Source organism: Cricetulus griseus (genome assembly GCF_003668045.3).
Source record: "Cricetulus griseus strain 17A/GY chromosome 1 unlocalized genomic scaffold, alternate assembly CriGri-PICRH-1.0 chr1_0, whole genome shotgun sequence".
Taxonomy (NCBI): domain Eukaryota; kingdom Metazoa; phylum Chordata; class Mammalia; order Rodentia; family Cricetidae; genus Cricetulus; species Cricetulus griseus.
Window position 1 is genome coordinate 64,292,920 of NW_023276806.1, and position 16,933 is coordinate 64,309,852.

The window sequence follows — 16,933 nt, forward strand, 5'->3', positions numbered from 1 at the left end:
ACCGTGCTGGGTGAAGGCTGAAAAACCTATGTGCAGCACGGTTGCCTCCAAGGGTGCATTGAGTTAAACTCAAACGGAGCAGTGAAGTGGGTGAGTTCATAGACAATGGTACTGTCCTAGGAACATGAGTTGCATAGGCCCTCCAAGCTTAAATGACCAGAGGAGACAGCTAGACCTACTTACTTGGAGTTCATAGTTATCAAATCCTCTCTGATCAGAAGCCCCAGTACTGGGAATAGCTACCCCCAGGAGAGTTGAGGTTATTCTACCAGAAACACCTGTGTCCTGGGCCAACAGCTATCTCCTCACCCCAGGCCTCAGGTTGAGGAAGAGTAACTTGTCTGGCCAGTCAGGGTGCCCCCTCCCCTGATGCTGCAGCAGAGCCTTAGACAAACACGAGGGCACATAAGGTGACTTCCTGCTGCCATTGGTGAAGTCTATATTGGCTCTAGGACGTGTCCAACTTGGGGCTCAAATCTAAGGCTGGTGGCCCTCCACAAACCACAACAATGCTGAAAAGATGAAAACATGTCTACAATGTTTGCACTCTCGAAACAGGTGAGAAAATCAGGCATGACTTCTAGGTAACCTGGAATATGTAAAAGAAATCCTGCCTCAAAAAACAAAAAATAGCAGGGCAGTTGCACGCCTTTAATTCCAGCACTTGGGAGGCAGAGGCAGGTGGATCTCTGAGTTCCAGGCCAGCCTAGCCAGAGGTGTTACACAGAGAGACTTTGTCTCAAAAAAAAAAAAAAAAAAAAAAAAAAAAAAAAAAAAAGGAGGGGGAGGGGGAGCTGGAGAGATGGCTCAGTGGTTAAGAGCACTGACTGCTCTCCAGAGGACTGGGGTTCAATTCCCAGCACCCACATAGCTCACAACTGTCTACAATTATTGTTCCTGTTCGGGGACCCAGGGGACCCATCACCCATGGCAAAACACCAATGCACATAAAATAACAGTTAAAAAAAAAAAAAAGCAACATAAAAGAGCCTATGGCATCAACCCCCCACCCCCAGTCATCTACCAAACAGCCAACCACACAAAAGGTTTGTTAGGATTTTTTATTAACATATAATATATTTAATAAAAAATAATATCCACTCTGGCTCTCTCCTCCATTGCAAGGGGAAGAGAGATAGGGGAGGGTTGGTACTGCCCACCCTTATCTGGACAAGCCCTACCTCCAAGATTCCCCTCTACACCTTGCTTTCCAACAGGCTCTGACCTCCAGACAGACCATTTTCAAAGTTACAAGTGCTTTAGGCCCTCCCTTGAGCTCCTCCAGGCCCACCAGATGTACAGTATTCAGGGGCCACCTGGCCAAGCCCCTTCCCTTTCCTCATTTTTAGGATCCTTCATTCATATTAGAAAAAGGATCTGGGAGCAGAGAGTAGTCTCTCCTAGCCAGGGGGAAGGGATGAAAAGGACAGTGATGAGGACAGGACCATGAAGAAGGATGGCAGTAAAGTCCCCTCACTGTAGCCGGTCACTACGGAATGAATCCTCCACAGCAGGGTCAGGCAGCAGGGCACAGGGGTCACTCAGCATGGTTAGTCCTTCCAGGCCCAGTGGCTCCATGCGCAGCTCATCTTCCAGCCCCAGCCCCAGCTCCAACCCAGATGCTGACACCTCAAAGCCAGGTACTCCAGCCAAGGCTGCTGCAATCTCCTTAGAGAAACCTGGGGAGGAGTCTCCTGTGTGTAGAAGAGGTAGGTAAGGATTCCATGCCACACACCTCCAAACCCCTCGTTCTCCTATTACATCAGTGAAGCTGCCAATGCTTCCTTCCAATCTCCACCACAACCCACAACCCCTCACCTGTGAGTATGATATTGGGTCCTGAGCCATGGCGAGAACAGTGGGTCAAGTTCTGGTGGTTGAGGACATGAGGATCCTGGGGGCCACTAACTGATCCCTCACTCCCTAAAAATCCAGGCCCTTCAGGAAAGGCCGGGGGATCCAGCACCAGGCTGGTTGATGGGCTCTCCATGTTGAACTGCTCCAGCTAGGGACACACAGACAGACCTTAAGGAACCGGGCTTCAGAACAGGTATCCTGCCTAACAAGCCCCACCCACCCCAGGAAGAGAAGCAAAGACAGAGGGAGGTGACAGCAAGCAGAGCAACAGAAGCGAGCACGGGGCCCGAATTTAGTGTGGGCACCGTACCTGCTGGGCCAGAGCATGTGCATGCCAGGAAGAGAACGGGTCAAGGCAGGAGTCATCAAAGAGCAAGCTGAGCGGAAACAGAGGGCAGGAGTAGGGGTCAAACACAGGAAGACAGGAGCCCCAAGCTGGCAGTGCTATGTTCCCTGGGGGGAAAGGGGGTCCCCACTCCCTATCTCCCAATTCATTGTAACTCACACCAGGCAAGTACCTGGCTCACCCTCAGCCCCTCCCACTTCAGAGCTATGAGTCTGTGTACTCACATTCCCCAGGCTGAAGTCATTTATTGGCCGGTGGTAAGGCTGTTGCCCATGCCCACTGGACCCAGGTGGGTACAGTGCCCCATAATGTGACGTCCTGCCTGGGGGCTGTCCACCTGAGGGCTGCACTAAGCAGGCCTGAGAGGGCAACTGCTGTAGAGATTTTGGGGTGGATGGGTGGGTGGGTATAACCAGACTTGGAGGGCTATATGGGTATGGGGGCAATCGCTGGTCAGTAGGCAGTTTACTGGTATCCAAGGGGACGCCCTGAAAAAAAAAGGGGGGGGGGATTTATTCTTTACTATGTTCCCTCAAAACAATTCTTAGTCAAGAGTTCCCCACCCTCTAAGCTACACTTGTCCTCAATTCAAACATGACAATGCTCCAAGCCAGGTGTAGTGGTACAATGTCTGTAAACTCAGCACTCAGGAGCTGGAGGCAGGAATACTGTTAAGTCTGGATCTGCCAGTCTAAAAGTGGGAGCTATCTCCCCACTCTCCCCCAAAAAACAACACTCTATGCTCCCAAGGGCACTCTGGGAGTTGTTGGAAATTACACAAAATGTAGGTGTTAAATGAAGCTAACAACAGGTTAACTCAAATTCACTCCACAAGTGATTGTTGTTAAACCCTGGTACTTGACTATCAATAACTGAGTATTGTGACACCTCACAAGTGACTGACTGTTAATACCACATTGTGGATGAGCACTGCTCTCTGAAGCCTGGAAGAGGCCGGGGAACAAGAGAAAGGAAGTAGAAGAGATGCAGAGGGCAAACTGCCCTAGCTGGCACAGATCGTCTTCCCTACAGGAAGGATAAAGATGGAACACAGAACATACATCCAGGAAACAATAATGGAGCAGGACAGAGGACAGAGGGGAGGAAGGATTAGGATGAAGGAAAGTGGGGAAGTATTTTTTTATTTTTTTTAAGATTGAAAGGAAAGGAAGATCTCCCTTAGCACGGAGGCAAGCCTGAAAAGAAAAAAGAAAAGAAAGCTGGGCATGGTAGGTCATGCCTGTAATCCAAGCCCTTAGGAGGCAGAGGCATGAAGGATCAGATGTTCCAGGCCAACCTCAACTATTTAGTGAGTTCAAGGCCAGATGAGCTACATGAGACACTATCTCAACCACCTCTTCCTCACTTGCTGTGTGAATCTTATTTTCACTCCAGACACCAGTTTTTTCATGTAAACAGTGTGAAAGGACTGGGCATTGTGGCCTGAGATTCTTGAACTCTGAATTCTAGTAAAGAAGAAGGGAGAATGGTAGAAGGATGGGACAGGACACAAGTGATGGGGGGGATAAGGTGAACTAGCAAAGGGAGGATTAGAACAAAGAAAGGAGAAAGGCAAACGAGTAAGCTATACTGGTGCCTGTCTAGGTGTGATGCTAAATACTTTGTGTATGTTATTGTATCTGGTGCTCACAAAACCACCTTTGTTTTTTCAATGAGACTGCTGAGGCTCAGAGAAGTTCAACAACTTGTGAATGGAGACAAGTATCAAGAGGCAGAACTATGATGTGAAATCAAAAGGCTTAATGCCAGAGTTCATTCTCTTAAGCAGAGGGGACAAGATAGATAAAAGATAGTTGGGATAGGACAGAGGAATGGTAGGGGATGGATGAGACAAAGGGCATGGCACAGAAAGGAGAAGAAGGGAGACAAATGGAGGGAAGGTGGCCACGCATACCTGAGTGATGGAAGACAAGGTGGGTGACATTGTTGGCGAAAACTGTTTGGGCAGCTGCTGTTGGGACCTTCTGGCGTCGGCTGGGCCCGCGGGCAAGCTCAGGGGGCTGAGGGGCACACGGCGGTGGCGGGGAGAGGCCCCGGGAGTAGAAGCTGGGTAAGGGGGGGCGCTCAGGACAGGAGATGAAGTGGATGAAGAGGAAGAGGAGGAGGAAAGGGCGGGGGCACTAAGTGACGGGTGGCCCAGGGAGGTGGTGGGCAGTGCATGGTGGGCCAAGGAGGAGGCAGGCAGTGATGGGTGACTATGGGAACCCTGCAGCTGGGGTTGAGGACTGCTTAGGGAAGCCTGGAGGTTGGGATTACTTAGGGAGGACTGCAGGGATGGGTGGCTAAGAGGTGAGTGAAGTCCTGCAGACACAGACAAAAAACCAGAGATGTCAACATTACTGATGGGAACTGGGCCCTTTTCCACCCAGAATGGGTGGCAGTGACCAGATTATGGTGACACAAGGTCCTCCCTACTCTGTCCCTGACAGTGAAATTGGCACTACCCATTTGGGGGTTATTCTCCATCTTTTTCCTAGGAAAAGCCAGACCTACCCATTCTTGCTAGGTGAGGATTACAATGAGGGGTATGCAGTGTGGGGGTTGGTGGGCAGTCAAGGGATCCCAGATCAAGCCGCCTTCCCTTTCACCCTTCTAGCCAGGACACTTACCTGCTACATCATAGCTGGGTCCCAAGCCCAGACCTCCACTGATGCCCAAATGGGTCATAGTATGGGTCAAATTGGAGGTACTGTTGCCCCCACTCAGGCTGGGGTAGACTGTCTCCTCAGGGTCCAAGGGAGTGGGCAACGGAGGGGGGAAGTGCAGGTTGGTGAGGTCAGGTAGGGATCCCCCCGTGTTCATGGCAGGTGGGAGGACAGGCACATTGGCAGGCTGGTCAGGAGATGGAAAGATGCTACAGGGAACAAAAGACATGTAAAGAGAAAGTGGTCAGAGAAGAACAGAAATCAGTCTTCCACATCTCTCTGTCCTTCCCTCCCTCTGGCTCTGTAGCGGTACTTACTTGATTCCAGGGACTTCACAGGATCGAGGTCGAGAGGAGGATGAGGACAGCTGAGGAGAGAAGGAAGAGGGTTAGAAATGAGGACAGATCTCAGTGGGAACCCTGGAAGGGCTGTCACAGGGACAGTGGAAGACATTCAGTGGCCCTTACCTACCTTCTTAGCATCCCAAGGTTTCAGCAAATGCTTGTCATCTACCAAGTTCTCCTCAATAGCAGGAACTTGAAAGAGAAAGACTGGTGATGGGAAGGCTGGAGGAGGAGCCAGTAAGGCAGGACAAGAAACAGAGGCAGGCAAGAGGGAATCCTAGTCCTTGACTCCATACAAAGTCCCCAACTTTTGGCATTCATTACCCATAATTGGCAAAGAGCATATACCTTTAGCATCCATCTCACCATCCAGAAAACCTGCACAGGATGCAATGGAGTTGGTTGCAGTGCCTACTTGTTTGCCTGCTTTAGTAAAAAGCTCCACAGCTACTCCCTGGGACCACCTACCTCCTCGGCGACTGGGCAGGACACTGGGAGGTGTGGGGCCTGAATAAGTGACTTGGGGGTTGGGGTTCATCACACTTGTGTGAAGAGCAGAGTCAGAACTTGTCCTGTGGGAGGAGCAGAGATGAGTAGCAGTAATAGTCTAGGTACCAAGACAGCCCAGCAGAGGGATATTCAAGCTGGGCTAGCAAAGAAGAGGAGTAGAGTAGGACCCCAGAAAGTACAGGAAAGAGATGCGGACTAGAGAAGTCAAGGACCATCACCTGTTAAGTGCAGTTGGCAGTCGAAACAACTGCCCCTTCTCAGCTGGGAGGTTGCCCCAGGGCATCATCCTAGGACAGAAAAGTTATGAGGAGGAAGGTGGCTGGCAATGAACGAGAAAGGCATGGGGGTGGGCAAATGTGTGGCAGCAAGGGTTATCATGAAAAGACCTTGGAACATAGTATCATGCCTCTTTCTTTCTGGTTCTTCTAATGCCTGTGATCCATAAACCCCCACACCTCCTCAATCTGAGAGATCTGAAAACAGAAATGCCTCTGCCAAGATAAGCTGAGTGGGAATGCTGAAGCCTAGCAAGTTTTCTGGACACAAGTATTGGAGTTGAGACAAAGAGGAGGGTTCAAAGACCTTACAGTTACAGCACTACACCTGCCATCCACTTCTATGAAAAAGGAGCCATTCTCCCCTCCCCCTCACTTACACACACCCCAGCTTGGCTATAGTTCCATTGGTTCTGATAGATGGACTAGGAGGCTTGGCCACTCGTGTCAACATGGCCAAGACTGGACTCTGACCACCTACCCAGGTGCCCCACCCTCCCAGCTTGGCCCTTGGGAGAGGAGGTACTGTTGAAAACAGCCCAGGACCTAGCCCTAGCCTACCTCAGCCCCTCTAGAATACCAGATGGGTGAGAAAGTCCACCTGTACTGGACTTACCTTCGCCAGCCAGACTCTGGGGGAGGAGATAAGTAGGCAGGGCTATAGGGAGAACTGTCAATGTGAATAGCTGGGGTTAAGGAAAAAAGCAGAGAGAACAGATGAGAGACTAAGGGAGGCAGCAGATAGTTAAACAAGTAAGCCGGGTATTGGTAGCTCATGTCTGTAATCCCAACAGCTGGCAGGCTGAAGCATGGGAGTTCTCAGCTCTAGGCCAGTCAGAGATACATAGTGAGATTTTCTCCCCCCCTTCTCTCTCTCTCTCTCTCTCTCTCTCTCTCTCTCTCTCTCTCTCTCTCTCTCTCACACACACACACACACACACACACACATACACACACACACAAGAGCAGAAGAAAAGCCAGGGATTGTATGTCAGAAGAAGGCCACCTAACTTTTTAGGCCCTAGCACCACAAAAACAAGCAAGCAAAACAACAAAATGAATCAAAAATAGGCACAGTGGTTTACAATTGTAATCCTAGTACTTAGGAGGCAGTGCAAAGAGATCTACAAAAGTTTGAACCCTACCTTATTTACCTATCAAGTTCTAGAAAAGCCCAGACTACAGAATGACTGCCTCCCACCATCCTACACACACACACACACACACACACACACACACACACACACACACACACACACAGAGAGAGAGAGAGAGCAGGACTGGTGCTGGCCTTTAATTGCAGCACTCAGGAAGCAGAGTCAGGCAGATATCCATCTGGTCTATACAGGTCTACACAGCAAACTCCAGGACAACCAGGACTACACAGAGACCCCCTCAGAAAGAAGGAAAACAAAAACAAAAACAAAACAAAACAGGCCAAGCTTAGTAGAGCTGGAACAATCTAAGCAAATGCCTGGGTAGGGTTAGGTAGACAAACATGGTAGATAGCGGTTTCTAAGCATGAAGTTCACAACAGAATGGGAAAAGGGACCAAATCTCCTTCCCAGGTAACAGGGAGCCCTGCTTTACAATAAGGTGAGCAGCCAGGATCAGCACTAAAAAGGGCACAGCCACAAGAACACAAACTGTCTGTCACAAGAACTTGTGCTAACACACAAGTTGTGGTCACTTTTCAAGAAGACTGAGTAAAAGAACTGAACAAAGATGAAACCAAGCAAAGAGCCCCTTCCTCTCATTCCTTTGCACTGAAATCATTTGTGAAGGATATGTGGCGGGGGTATCGGCGAAGTGGGGACACCATTCTTCGGGGGTCTCGCTGTACCCGTTCCACCAACCCATGGTGCCTAGTGCTCCGAGATGAGTCCAAAGGTGAATGGAGGGGGCTCTGCCAAAAAGGACAGGTGAATCAGCAGGGGGAGTAGCCTGAGAGCCTACACTCCTTGGCTGGTGTCCACTCACCTGGAACTCAGCCAGGCCACAGCCAATCTGGTTCACATTGGGCAAAGAACCACCATAATGGGAGCTCCTTGTATAAGCCAGCCGCAGTTTTTGGGCCTGTAACTGAGATAAAAGAGACAAACTGGTATGAGCACTGTTCCTTTTGGCCATCTTTGTCATTTCTGACACCAGAATATACAACTGCTTTCAGGATTGTTAGCCACTACAAAGACAGTGGTGGGGAAACATTAGTAAGAGCTGGTACAGATGACCTACCTGAGCCCTTCTGCTGCTTTCTAATCAGTTAGCTCCCTACTGCCTGACAGAACCCTGCTAGGCAGGGCCTGACACTCTGCTGTTTCTCTGTCTCTGTCTGTTGGTATCCCTACTGAGGCAAGTCATAGGATGGTGGGCCCATTAGCCACCTTTGTCTTCATTTCCAGATGTCTCCAAGACTAATTAGATGATGAGGGGAAGGCCAGAAGTCAATGCCAAAGACTCATTATTGCCAGTTTCTTTCCTTCACACTAGGAGGAACAGAAGCTTCTGGGACCTGCTACTTTTCCAGCTTTAGAACAAGGCTGCACAGAGTCTGCACATCCCAAACTATACAACCTGAAAAGTGATGACTCTTCTACTAAAAGAGGGGTGCCCAAACCAAGTATTCCTCTACCGAACGCTAAGATGGCAGGGGAGGAAGGGGGCACAGTAGTGCAGTCCTTCTCCTGCCAGTTTGTTGAGATGTCTGCTAAGGAAGTGAGACAAAATAACGCTCAGTTGGCCATAGTTTTAGTCTCTCTATATATCTCATGTCCCTCTGTGCGAGAGATAAGCTACTACCAAGGCTCAGACACTGACTGTAGCCAAGGGCATGGAAATGAGGAAAGCAACCAAGGAAGGGAAATTTTCTGAGAGCTCAGAGAGTAACATTGTAGCACAGAACTAATCAGAACTGGCTTTCTGTTCCAGATCAGCTCAGTGATTCCAGTGGGTGATGCCGAGCTCTGGACTTAAGGGATGGAAACTTCAAGTCCTCTGGTGGTCTATGTCCCATGGCTGTATCTGCCTCTGGCATGCCCTCCCAGCTACCCAGGTAACAAACTAAGCATTGCACTCCAAGCTCAAGATCTTTGGCTCTCCAGGCTCTGGCCATGTATGCTCACTATAGTCTGCTGCCTATCAGAGAAGTTAATCAGCAAAAGAAAAGTAGGTAGAAAGGACTTTTGATAACCAAAACATCACAAAATAGAAGCTCCAGCTTTTCATTCCTCACAGCTCTGGCTTGCACACAAAAGCTCTGCTAGAAACATGGTCCAGAGGACAGAGCCTCAAGCTCTCCACTGGAAATAAGTCTCTCTCCCATCTTGTCTCTGACCCCCACTATGATCAGAAGCTGTTACAGGGAGCAGTCAAGGGCTCATAACCCTCATGGTGGCTAAAAGCAGGTTATACAAGTGCGCGCACGCGCTCGCTCACACACACGCGCTCGCTCACACACACACACACACACACATCAGATTTGCCTCCCCACTCATCTTTCTTGAACTCCCACAAACTCATGTGGTCCCTAGAAAATCAGAGGAAACAACACACACACACACACACACACACACCTCAAAGAGTCAAGGGAGATAAACACACACACAAAAAAAAACAATCGGTCACAGTCATATATAGAACCAAAGGACCTTGTAATGTGGTATTTATGTTCCACCATCTCACCTTAGAGATTCCAGCTCTTCACCATGAGAGATCACTTCAATTTTAGAAATAACCGTGTCCCTAAATTAGGGCTGTTAACCTGCAAACTCCTGCCAGCTCATCCCACCCATCTCAATCCAGCACTGGGAAGCAAGAAACCAAGGGTGGAGAAGGGGGCTGTTTCCAAAACAACTTGGCAAATTCTGAAAATTCTTTGTGGAACTTCCTAGGAATGAGTATTTCCCACACATAGAGGACTCTAGAAAGCACTCCAGAAACTGACTCACAGGTAGCACCATCTCCCTAGAAAGTTCTGCACATCGCCGATGAAAAAATAGGTGATCCTTTACCCAAATTGGCAATTCAAGGCTTTACCTTTCCTCCCAGGCGGCCAGAGCCAAACACCAAGAACCATTCTGTGAGCAATGGTCCTCACCTTGACTCAAGTCAGGAAACCACACGAAATATTTGAAAAAGGAAGCAAAGGGACGGGACACAGGAGGGGACTTCCTGTCCCAATATACCCAGCACAGCTAGATCAAACCACTCGAGGGGGCCTTTCTCTTAGGAACCCAGAAGCCGTCAGTGTCCCAACAGAATACAGGCACTAATCTGGCTATCACAAACTCACAAAGGGCCAGATTAGGAACAAGTAGACTATGCTCCCACCCCATAATCCATAACTGAGGATGCTTCAGTGGAGTTCGTGAAAGGACTCGGCCAGAGATGCACAAGGACCGTTCCACGGGCGCTGGACTTGAGCAGACCATCTTCCCTCTTCCGCCAGTCCTGCCTCGCACGTAAATAACTCGAACCCAGTCTTGCCTACTCCCCCAATCTCTCCGGTGTTCCTGACTTCCCGGCAAAATTCGTTTAGCTGACCCTCTGGCCCTCACCCCGCGCCACCCAGACGGCGGCGCCCGCTGCCCCAGCCGCGTTCCGCCTCCTGCCCAGCGGCTCCCGCCCCCGCCCCGCCTATCCGCTTGGCGACCGCTCCTCTGTGCTCGGGCACCCCGGTACGGCCCCTTACCCGTGTGGAGCCGATGTCCATCATCACCTCCTCGAAGGCCGCCGTCTCCTCGGCCTGACGCTGCTTCTGCAGCGCGATCTTCTCACTAAACTTGCGAGGATTGGACGCCGAGGCTGTGGCAGAGCCCGGCCCGTTCGCCCCCGACGTCGCCATCTTACCCCCGCGTCCCTCCCCGCCACCTTCCCAGTTCTAGCCACGGCCTCCGCGGGCCCGGCCCGGGTCCTCCAGCCGTAGCAGCAGCCGCCGCCGCCTCCGCGAGCCCGGCGGCTCGGCCCCAGCCTAGTCCTGACCCGCGATGCACTGCCTGACGGGACTTGTAGTTTGTTTACGGGCCTCCTCCACGCCCGCAGCCACGCAGCAAGGGGAGGAAGCGGACTCTACTTCCCAGAAGTCCTTCCGACCCCGGGAAGGCCGGCACGCGCGCCACCCCTCACCTACTCCCGGCGGCGCCGCAAGCCGGGAAAGGTAGTTCTATCACAGTCCCGAGCCTACGAACGGGAAGGGGCGAAGGATTCGCAAAGGAAGACGGAGAAAACAGAGAGGAAGGGAAGGGGTGGAGACAGAAAGGGAAGAAGGAAGAGACAAAAGAAAAAGTTGGTCATCCTCAGGAAAATCGACAAGTAGGGCGAGTGAAAACAAGAATCTTAAATCAAGTGTAAGCATCTGGGATTCAGGTCCTCTCAGGCTGGCCACCACACACACACACACCCCACCCACCAAATGAATCAGATACCGTACAGAGGTATAGAAATATCTTTTATTTGGGTAACATGTCCCAAAATAGGTCAGTTAGTAAAATAGATTCTACAGAGTACGCCCCTATGCACAGCCCTCCCTCCCCCAAAATAATCCTGGGGCAGGGTGGGGAGATCTTCAACCCCCCCAGATATAAAAAGTTTTGGCAGGTCAATGTTTCTTATCTAGGTGTGGGGCACCATGTCCACCTTCTGTAGTGGTTGGTGTCAAAAGTTGTACCTACTTTCCCTTTACTCCAGACCAGTTCAGCAAACATTTCTGCCCCACCCAAATTGTGGGGCTCAAATTTAGAGCAAATAGGTCTCCACTGAGGTGCTGGGCAGGGCCCAGTGCCACCCAACTGTGCTTTCAGAAAAGGAGCTGGTGAGCCATACATGGTGGCACACACCTTTAGTCCCAGTGCTCAGGAGGCAGAGGCAGTCGGATCTCTGTGAGTTCAAAGCCAGCCTGGTCTACAGAGCTAGGTGCAGGACAGCCAGCGCTATACAGAGATACCCTGTCTCAAAAAAAACTAAAATAGGAGGGGACAGGTGGGTGTTTGGCACTTTAAAAATAGATGTGTGAGCTGGGTGTGGTAGCACAGCACCCCTATAACTCCAGCACTGGGGACAGCCAAGGATACACAGAGAAATCATGTCTCAAAAAAAGAAAAAAAAAGTGAGGACACTCAAGGCCAGATAAATTATAAAAACTGGCAGAGACCATTTGGCACTAGTCCCTTGGTAGAAAAGAGAGATATAGAAGAGTAGGAGGCAAGAAAGTAGGAGGAACCACTTCAATTGGCAGAGTGCTAAAATGAGCTAGAACCAGCAGGGTACTGACTTTGACTTATACCCTCTGTGTCTTATCTCCAAGCCACTGGATGCCGATCTCCAGTTCTTCTGTCAGCTTGTCTCTAGATGTAGTGCCCGGCCTGATTCTTAATGTCGCCTGATCGTATCTCTGGTGACTTGGCTACTTCTTGTTCTTTGGGCCTGCAGCTAGCCTCTTACCTCTCATTATTCACAGTCCAAATGTCCCATCCCTACCTTTCAGAGAACTCACTGGTCCTCACTACTTTCTTTCTACTTCCCACAAACTGGGAAGGTCAGGGAGAATAGAGAGGACAGGGGCACCTGACAGTCTACCTCCCCTGCCCTTTCTCTTTAAGCACCTTAGATTTCGATAAAGAGCAGGCCAGTGAGCAGGGCAAAGCCTGCTAGGAGCAGAATGACCTTGAGGATCCTCTGCTCAGAAGTGGCCAGCTCCTGGGGTAAGATTTCCAGGAAGGTGATATAGAGGAAGGTGCCAGCTGCCATGCCCTCCAACACAGACTGGGCCAGCTGGTGCAGAGGCCCAGCTGACTCTGACAGAGCAGTACCCAGCCCAATGCCCAGAGGTGTCATACATGAGAAGAGGATCCCACAGCCAGCTACCACCTGTACCCGTAGGTGGCTCTGTAGCAGCCTCAGGGACAGGCTGACTGCCAGGATACCCTTGTGGAACAGCAAAGCTAGGCACAGCTCCATTGCCCGAGCCCTGTCTCGCTGCAACCCCACAGCCAGGCCCTCAAACACTGAGTGCAAGGCTAGAGAGAAGACCAGTACACAGGCACGCAGGGCAGAGGGAGCTGCTGGAGTTCCGCTGGCCTGGGGGATCCCTGGTCCATCATGCCAGTGTTGAGGCCCGCCATTCACGGATCCCAGCAGAGCCCTGGTCTCTTCTGGATGTGGTGGACTGGACTGCTCCTTGTAAGCCAGTGTGATCTGCTCCATCACCAAGACCAGGAAGAAACCCATGGCCAGAATGAACTCTTGCAAAGGGAATTGAAGCTGTGAAAAGAGGTGGCAACAGGAGTTCAGGAGAGGAAAAGAATGGGAAGGAGTCAGACGCAAAGCCTGGTAGAGGCCCAGTTGTACACATTTGAAGTCCCACATAGGCCCAGGGTCCTGTCCCTACTGGTCACACATTGATGAAGTCTTTTGGTGCCAATGATACAGAACAACACATAATGGAACAGAAATGATAACACACAATATTAAGTGTCTCAACTTTGGCACTAATAACATTTTGGGATAAATCTGTCATCACTGTTATACACACTAAGTGAGGAGCTCCTCTGACTTCTACCCACCAGATGTCAATTGCAAGCACAGTATCACCACCACCACCACTAAGCTGTGACAACCAAGACTGTCTCCAGTTAGTGCTTCCGAAGGGGCAAAAATTTCCCCTGGTTGAGGGTCATGGACATAGATGCACACAGTGTTACATGTAAGCATGCAAACAAAGGATCACATTTGGGTCCACCTTCCCAAATATTCACATACATGTCACAGGGACATGCAGTCATATGGAGACACAGGTCACTCAGTCACAGATATACTGGGGTTAGCAGCCATTACTACTTCCTCAATCACAGGGAAAAAAGAGAAGAGCTTGGGATGGCTCTGCTGAAACTAACTGTCTCAGGTTTTCCTATACTGTGTTTTTTGGGGGATGCTTTTGTTTGGGAAGTGGTAGCAGGTTGAGACAGGTCTCACTCTGAAGCCCAAACTGACCTGAAAAATACTATACAGTCCAAGCTGACCTCAAAGTCCTCATGATCATCCTGCCTCAGCCTTGCAAGTGCTGAAACTTCTGCTTCCAGCTTTATAGTAAGTTTTTCTATTCCTTGGACCCAATCATTCCCCATATTCCACTTCCTTGAGAACACCAGACCCCTGGAAACTGCTTCCTGCCCTCCCAGATCTGCAGTGATCTAGCCCTCCAAGGGATAATAAACCAGCATGGTACACACCGTATCCATGAAACTGAAACAGGAGAATCAAAGGCTTCAGTAGTCTGGACTACATAGCTAGACCCCAATCAAAAGAAAAGGGCCCTCACTAATTAAACTCGGGGTCAAGGTCACATTACCACACACACACACACACACACACACACACACACACACACACACACACACACACAGGAAAATAAAAAAGGGGGCTAGTTGCTAGTTGGTAGCTGGGAAGATGGGGCAAGAATGGGGTGAATATAGTCAAGATACTTTATGTATGGAAATGTAATAATAAAGTCAATTACTATGTGTAATTTATGCAAATAAAGATAAAATCTAGCCAAGGAGGTGGTGGCACAACCCTTTAATCCCAGCATTAGGGAGGCAGAGGCAGGCGAATCTCTGTGTTCAAGGCCAGCCTGGTCTACAGAGTGAGTTCTAGGATGGCAAGGACTACGTAATAGAGAGACCCTGTCCTGAAAAAATAAAATAAGATATAAAGGGAAGAAAGAGAATTCTGGGTGAGGTGGCATTTGGGAGGCAGAGACAGGAAGATCACTGCAAATTTGAGGCAAGTCTACACATAACAAGTACCAGGCCTGCCAAGGCTACATAGTGAGAACCTGTCTCAAAGAAAGAAAAGGAGAAAATGAAAAGGGAGGGAGAAAGAGAAGGAAGAAGGATCAAAGGGATAATGGGTGAAACATGATTCTTAGAACATTGCTAACTTCCTGGTAACTGCAACTACAAAATCCAGAGTGGTTCACACACCTGATAAGGTTCCACACACTATCTGAAAGAGTACAATGGAGTCACACCAGGTCCAGTACCCAGGAAAAAATACACAGAAATGTATACCCTGTTGCTGAAATCCATAGGCTCAGAGACTAAGGCCTTCCAGTTATGGAGTGATCCCTGAAGCTATCTATATAACCATGTTTTCTATTAGCTAGTCCAGCACTCTGTGGGTCACATGCTGAGGTCAGTGCTCACCGTCACATGCAGGGCCGCCAACGCCTCATCTATGGCAGCTAGGTAGTCAGGCAGCAGGTCCAGAAGACAGGTCGCCAAAAACACACCTCCTGCGAAGCAGCTTACTAGGCTTAGGATTTTCTGGCCTGAGGCTGAGCAAGAGTGAATTATAAAAGGGGTTACAACCGACTCAAACCCCTGCAAAGTCCCACTCCAACATCAGCAGTGACCAACCCTGCCTTCCCCTCCTCCGTAGCTATCTCTCCCACCTCCAGAGAAGCAGAGACTCACCGGAGGCTTCATGGCTAGCGCCTGGCCTTCGAAGCACACAGACAGGCACCAGGCTGCAGACAAGTGTCAACAGCAGCAGCAGTACCAGAGCCCCCAGCTTCACCTCCAGCCCCACTGGCACTGAGGGCTCTGAAGCTATTGCTTCTGGGCGCCACACCAGGAGCTCTGGCTCCCCCCAGGGCCCCATGGTGGCTGTGGGATCAATGACTCTCAGACCTATAAAGAAAATACTAGCATGGGTGAGGACGATCACACAGGAAAAAAGGGGTCAAGGAAAACGGAAGGCTGGTCAGCAGAATGTACTTCCCTCAGCCCAGCTACTTTCTGGCCTTTCCCAGCTGGGGTGACTCATCCACTCCAACACCAGGAGCATTGCATTTCCTCCTTCGAGATTCTCTCTCCCAGTTCAGCGAGCCAGCAAGGAGGAAACTGAGGCACAAGAAGGCCAATAGAGATATGTCATTACCATTTCACTTGGAGTCCGCAAAAAACTAGGAACAGACTCCAGGTTAGACCTGGAGCTGGAGCTGGGGTCCCCTAACGAAGGTAGAGACCACTCTCTCACACAGAGTCCACTATGCCACTATGCGTATGTAGCAAAGAGAGCTTGGAGCTGTGGAGAGAAGTCCGGGGTGACTTCACTGAAGATCTGACACTGGACGAACTTGGGTGCTGGATGACTCTCTCACTGTCCACTCCCCAGAGCCATCTCCCGGAAATAACAGGTAGCCAGGGCAGATAGCCAAAGGAGAGGGGCTTGGAACTAGCTAAGACCAAACTGAGGGCGGTGTCTGGAAGTACCGAAGGCGAGGTCAGAGGTCGCCAGCGACGCAGGACGCAGATGAAAAATGTTAAAATGGAGACCCCAGCTCCTAGCCTGGGAGGCCTTAGAAGCTGACTTAGACCCCGCGCCCAGGGAGGCCACACTCACCTCCCGAGGGTCTCACTCCATCGCAGACGCTGGGTTCCGGCCTCGCGTCGGGAATTCCCGCCCCCTCCCCACCCCTCTCCCCTCCCCCCCCACCGCCTCCGCGTACCCGCACCGGGCTGCCAATGACTGCATTCGGTGGGAGGAGCCTATCCTGGAGTGACGTGAGTGTAGAGCAATTAGAATCTGGGAACAGGAGAGGGCTAGGCAGGCGGCGAGCTGAGACCGAGCCAAAGACGGGAGGGGACTAGCGGGAAGACCCGAGGGCGGTGGGCCTGGCGCGCATCTACGGAGGAGCTGGCTGCTGGAGCCGGCCAGTCACAAAGACTTTGATAAAAGTGGGAACTCTGCGAGCAAGGCCTGTTCCCTATCCTTACTCTCAAGTATCTCTCCCCACATCTCTTAAGATATCTGGCTGGAGTCTTACATCTCTGGCTCTATTAGTGCATTAGTGCGTAACTGGGCCAGAGGGGAATCATTACCTTTTTGGGACAAATTTCTTTGCCTGGCTTGCTTAACCAGCCACACACATACAAA

The 16,933-nt window shown here is 50.5% G+C and overlaps 2 protein-coding genes across 10 annotated transcripts; both read right to left on the reverse strand.

Moving 5' to 3' along the window:
• Positions 1-1,046: 1,046 nt before the first annotated feature.
• Crtc2 (CREB regulated transcription coactivator 2) lies at positions 1,047-10,972 on the reverse strand. Of its 6 annotated transcripts, XM_027393332.2 has the most exons (14): positions 10,689-10,841; positions 7,979-8,080; positions 7,788-7,904; positions 6,615-6,676; positions 5,942-6,010; positions 5,682-5,785; positions 5,562-5,591; positions 5,341-5,405; positions 5,187-5,236; positions 4,834-5,078; positions 4,119-4,525; positions 2,428-2,691; positions 1,819-2,005; positions 1,047-1,694 (listed from the first exon to the last, which is right to left on the reverse strand). In XM_027393332.2, exons 1-14 carry the CDS (start codon positions 10,839-10,841, stop codon positions 1,474-1,476), a joined length of 2,076 nt encoding a protein of 691 aa, XP_027249133.1. In that variant the 3' UTR covers positions 1,047-1,473. The 6 variants fall into 6 exon arrangements, with proteins under 6 accessions (XP_027249133.1, XP_027249135.1, XP_035306263.1 ...); XM_027393334.2 differs by lacking the exon at positions 5,942-6,010 and having other exon boundaries at positions 10,689-10,972; XM_035450372.1 differs by lacking the exon at positions 2,428-2,691 and having other exon boundaries at positions 10,689-10,972.
• Positions 10,973-11,425: 453 nt separating this feature from the next.
• Slc39a1 (solute carrier family 39 member 1) lies at positions 11,426-16,490 on the reverse strand. 4 transcript variants are annotated; one of them, XM_027393336.2, is made up of 5 exons: positions 16,400-16,490; positions 15,776-15,897; positions 15,469-15,684; positions 15,199-15,329; positions 11,426-13,255 (listed from the first exon to the last, which is right to left on the reverse strand). In XM_027393336.2, the coding sequence occupies exons 3-5, from the start codon at positions 15,653-15,655 to the stop codon at positions 12,599-12,601; spliced, it is 975 nt and encodes a 324-aa protein (XP_027249137.1). In that variant the 5' UTR covers positions 15,656-15,684; positions 15,776-15,897; positions 16,400-16,490; the 3' UTR covers positions 11,426-12,598. The 4 variants fall into 4 exon arrangements, with proteins under 4 accessions (XP_027249137.1, XP_027249136.1, XP_027249138.1 ...); XM_027393335.2 differs by having other exon boundaries at positions 15,469-15,897; XM_027393337.2 differs by lacking the exon at positions 15,776-15,897 and having other exon boundaries at positions 16,400-16,479.
• Positions 16,491-16,933: the final 443 nt, after the last annotated feature.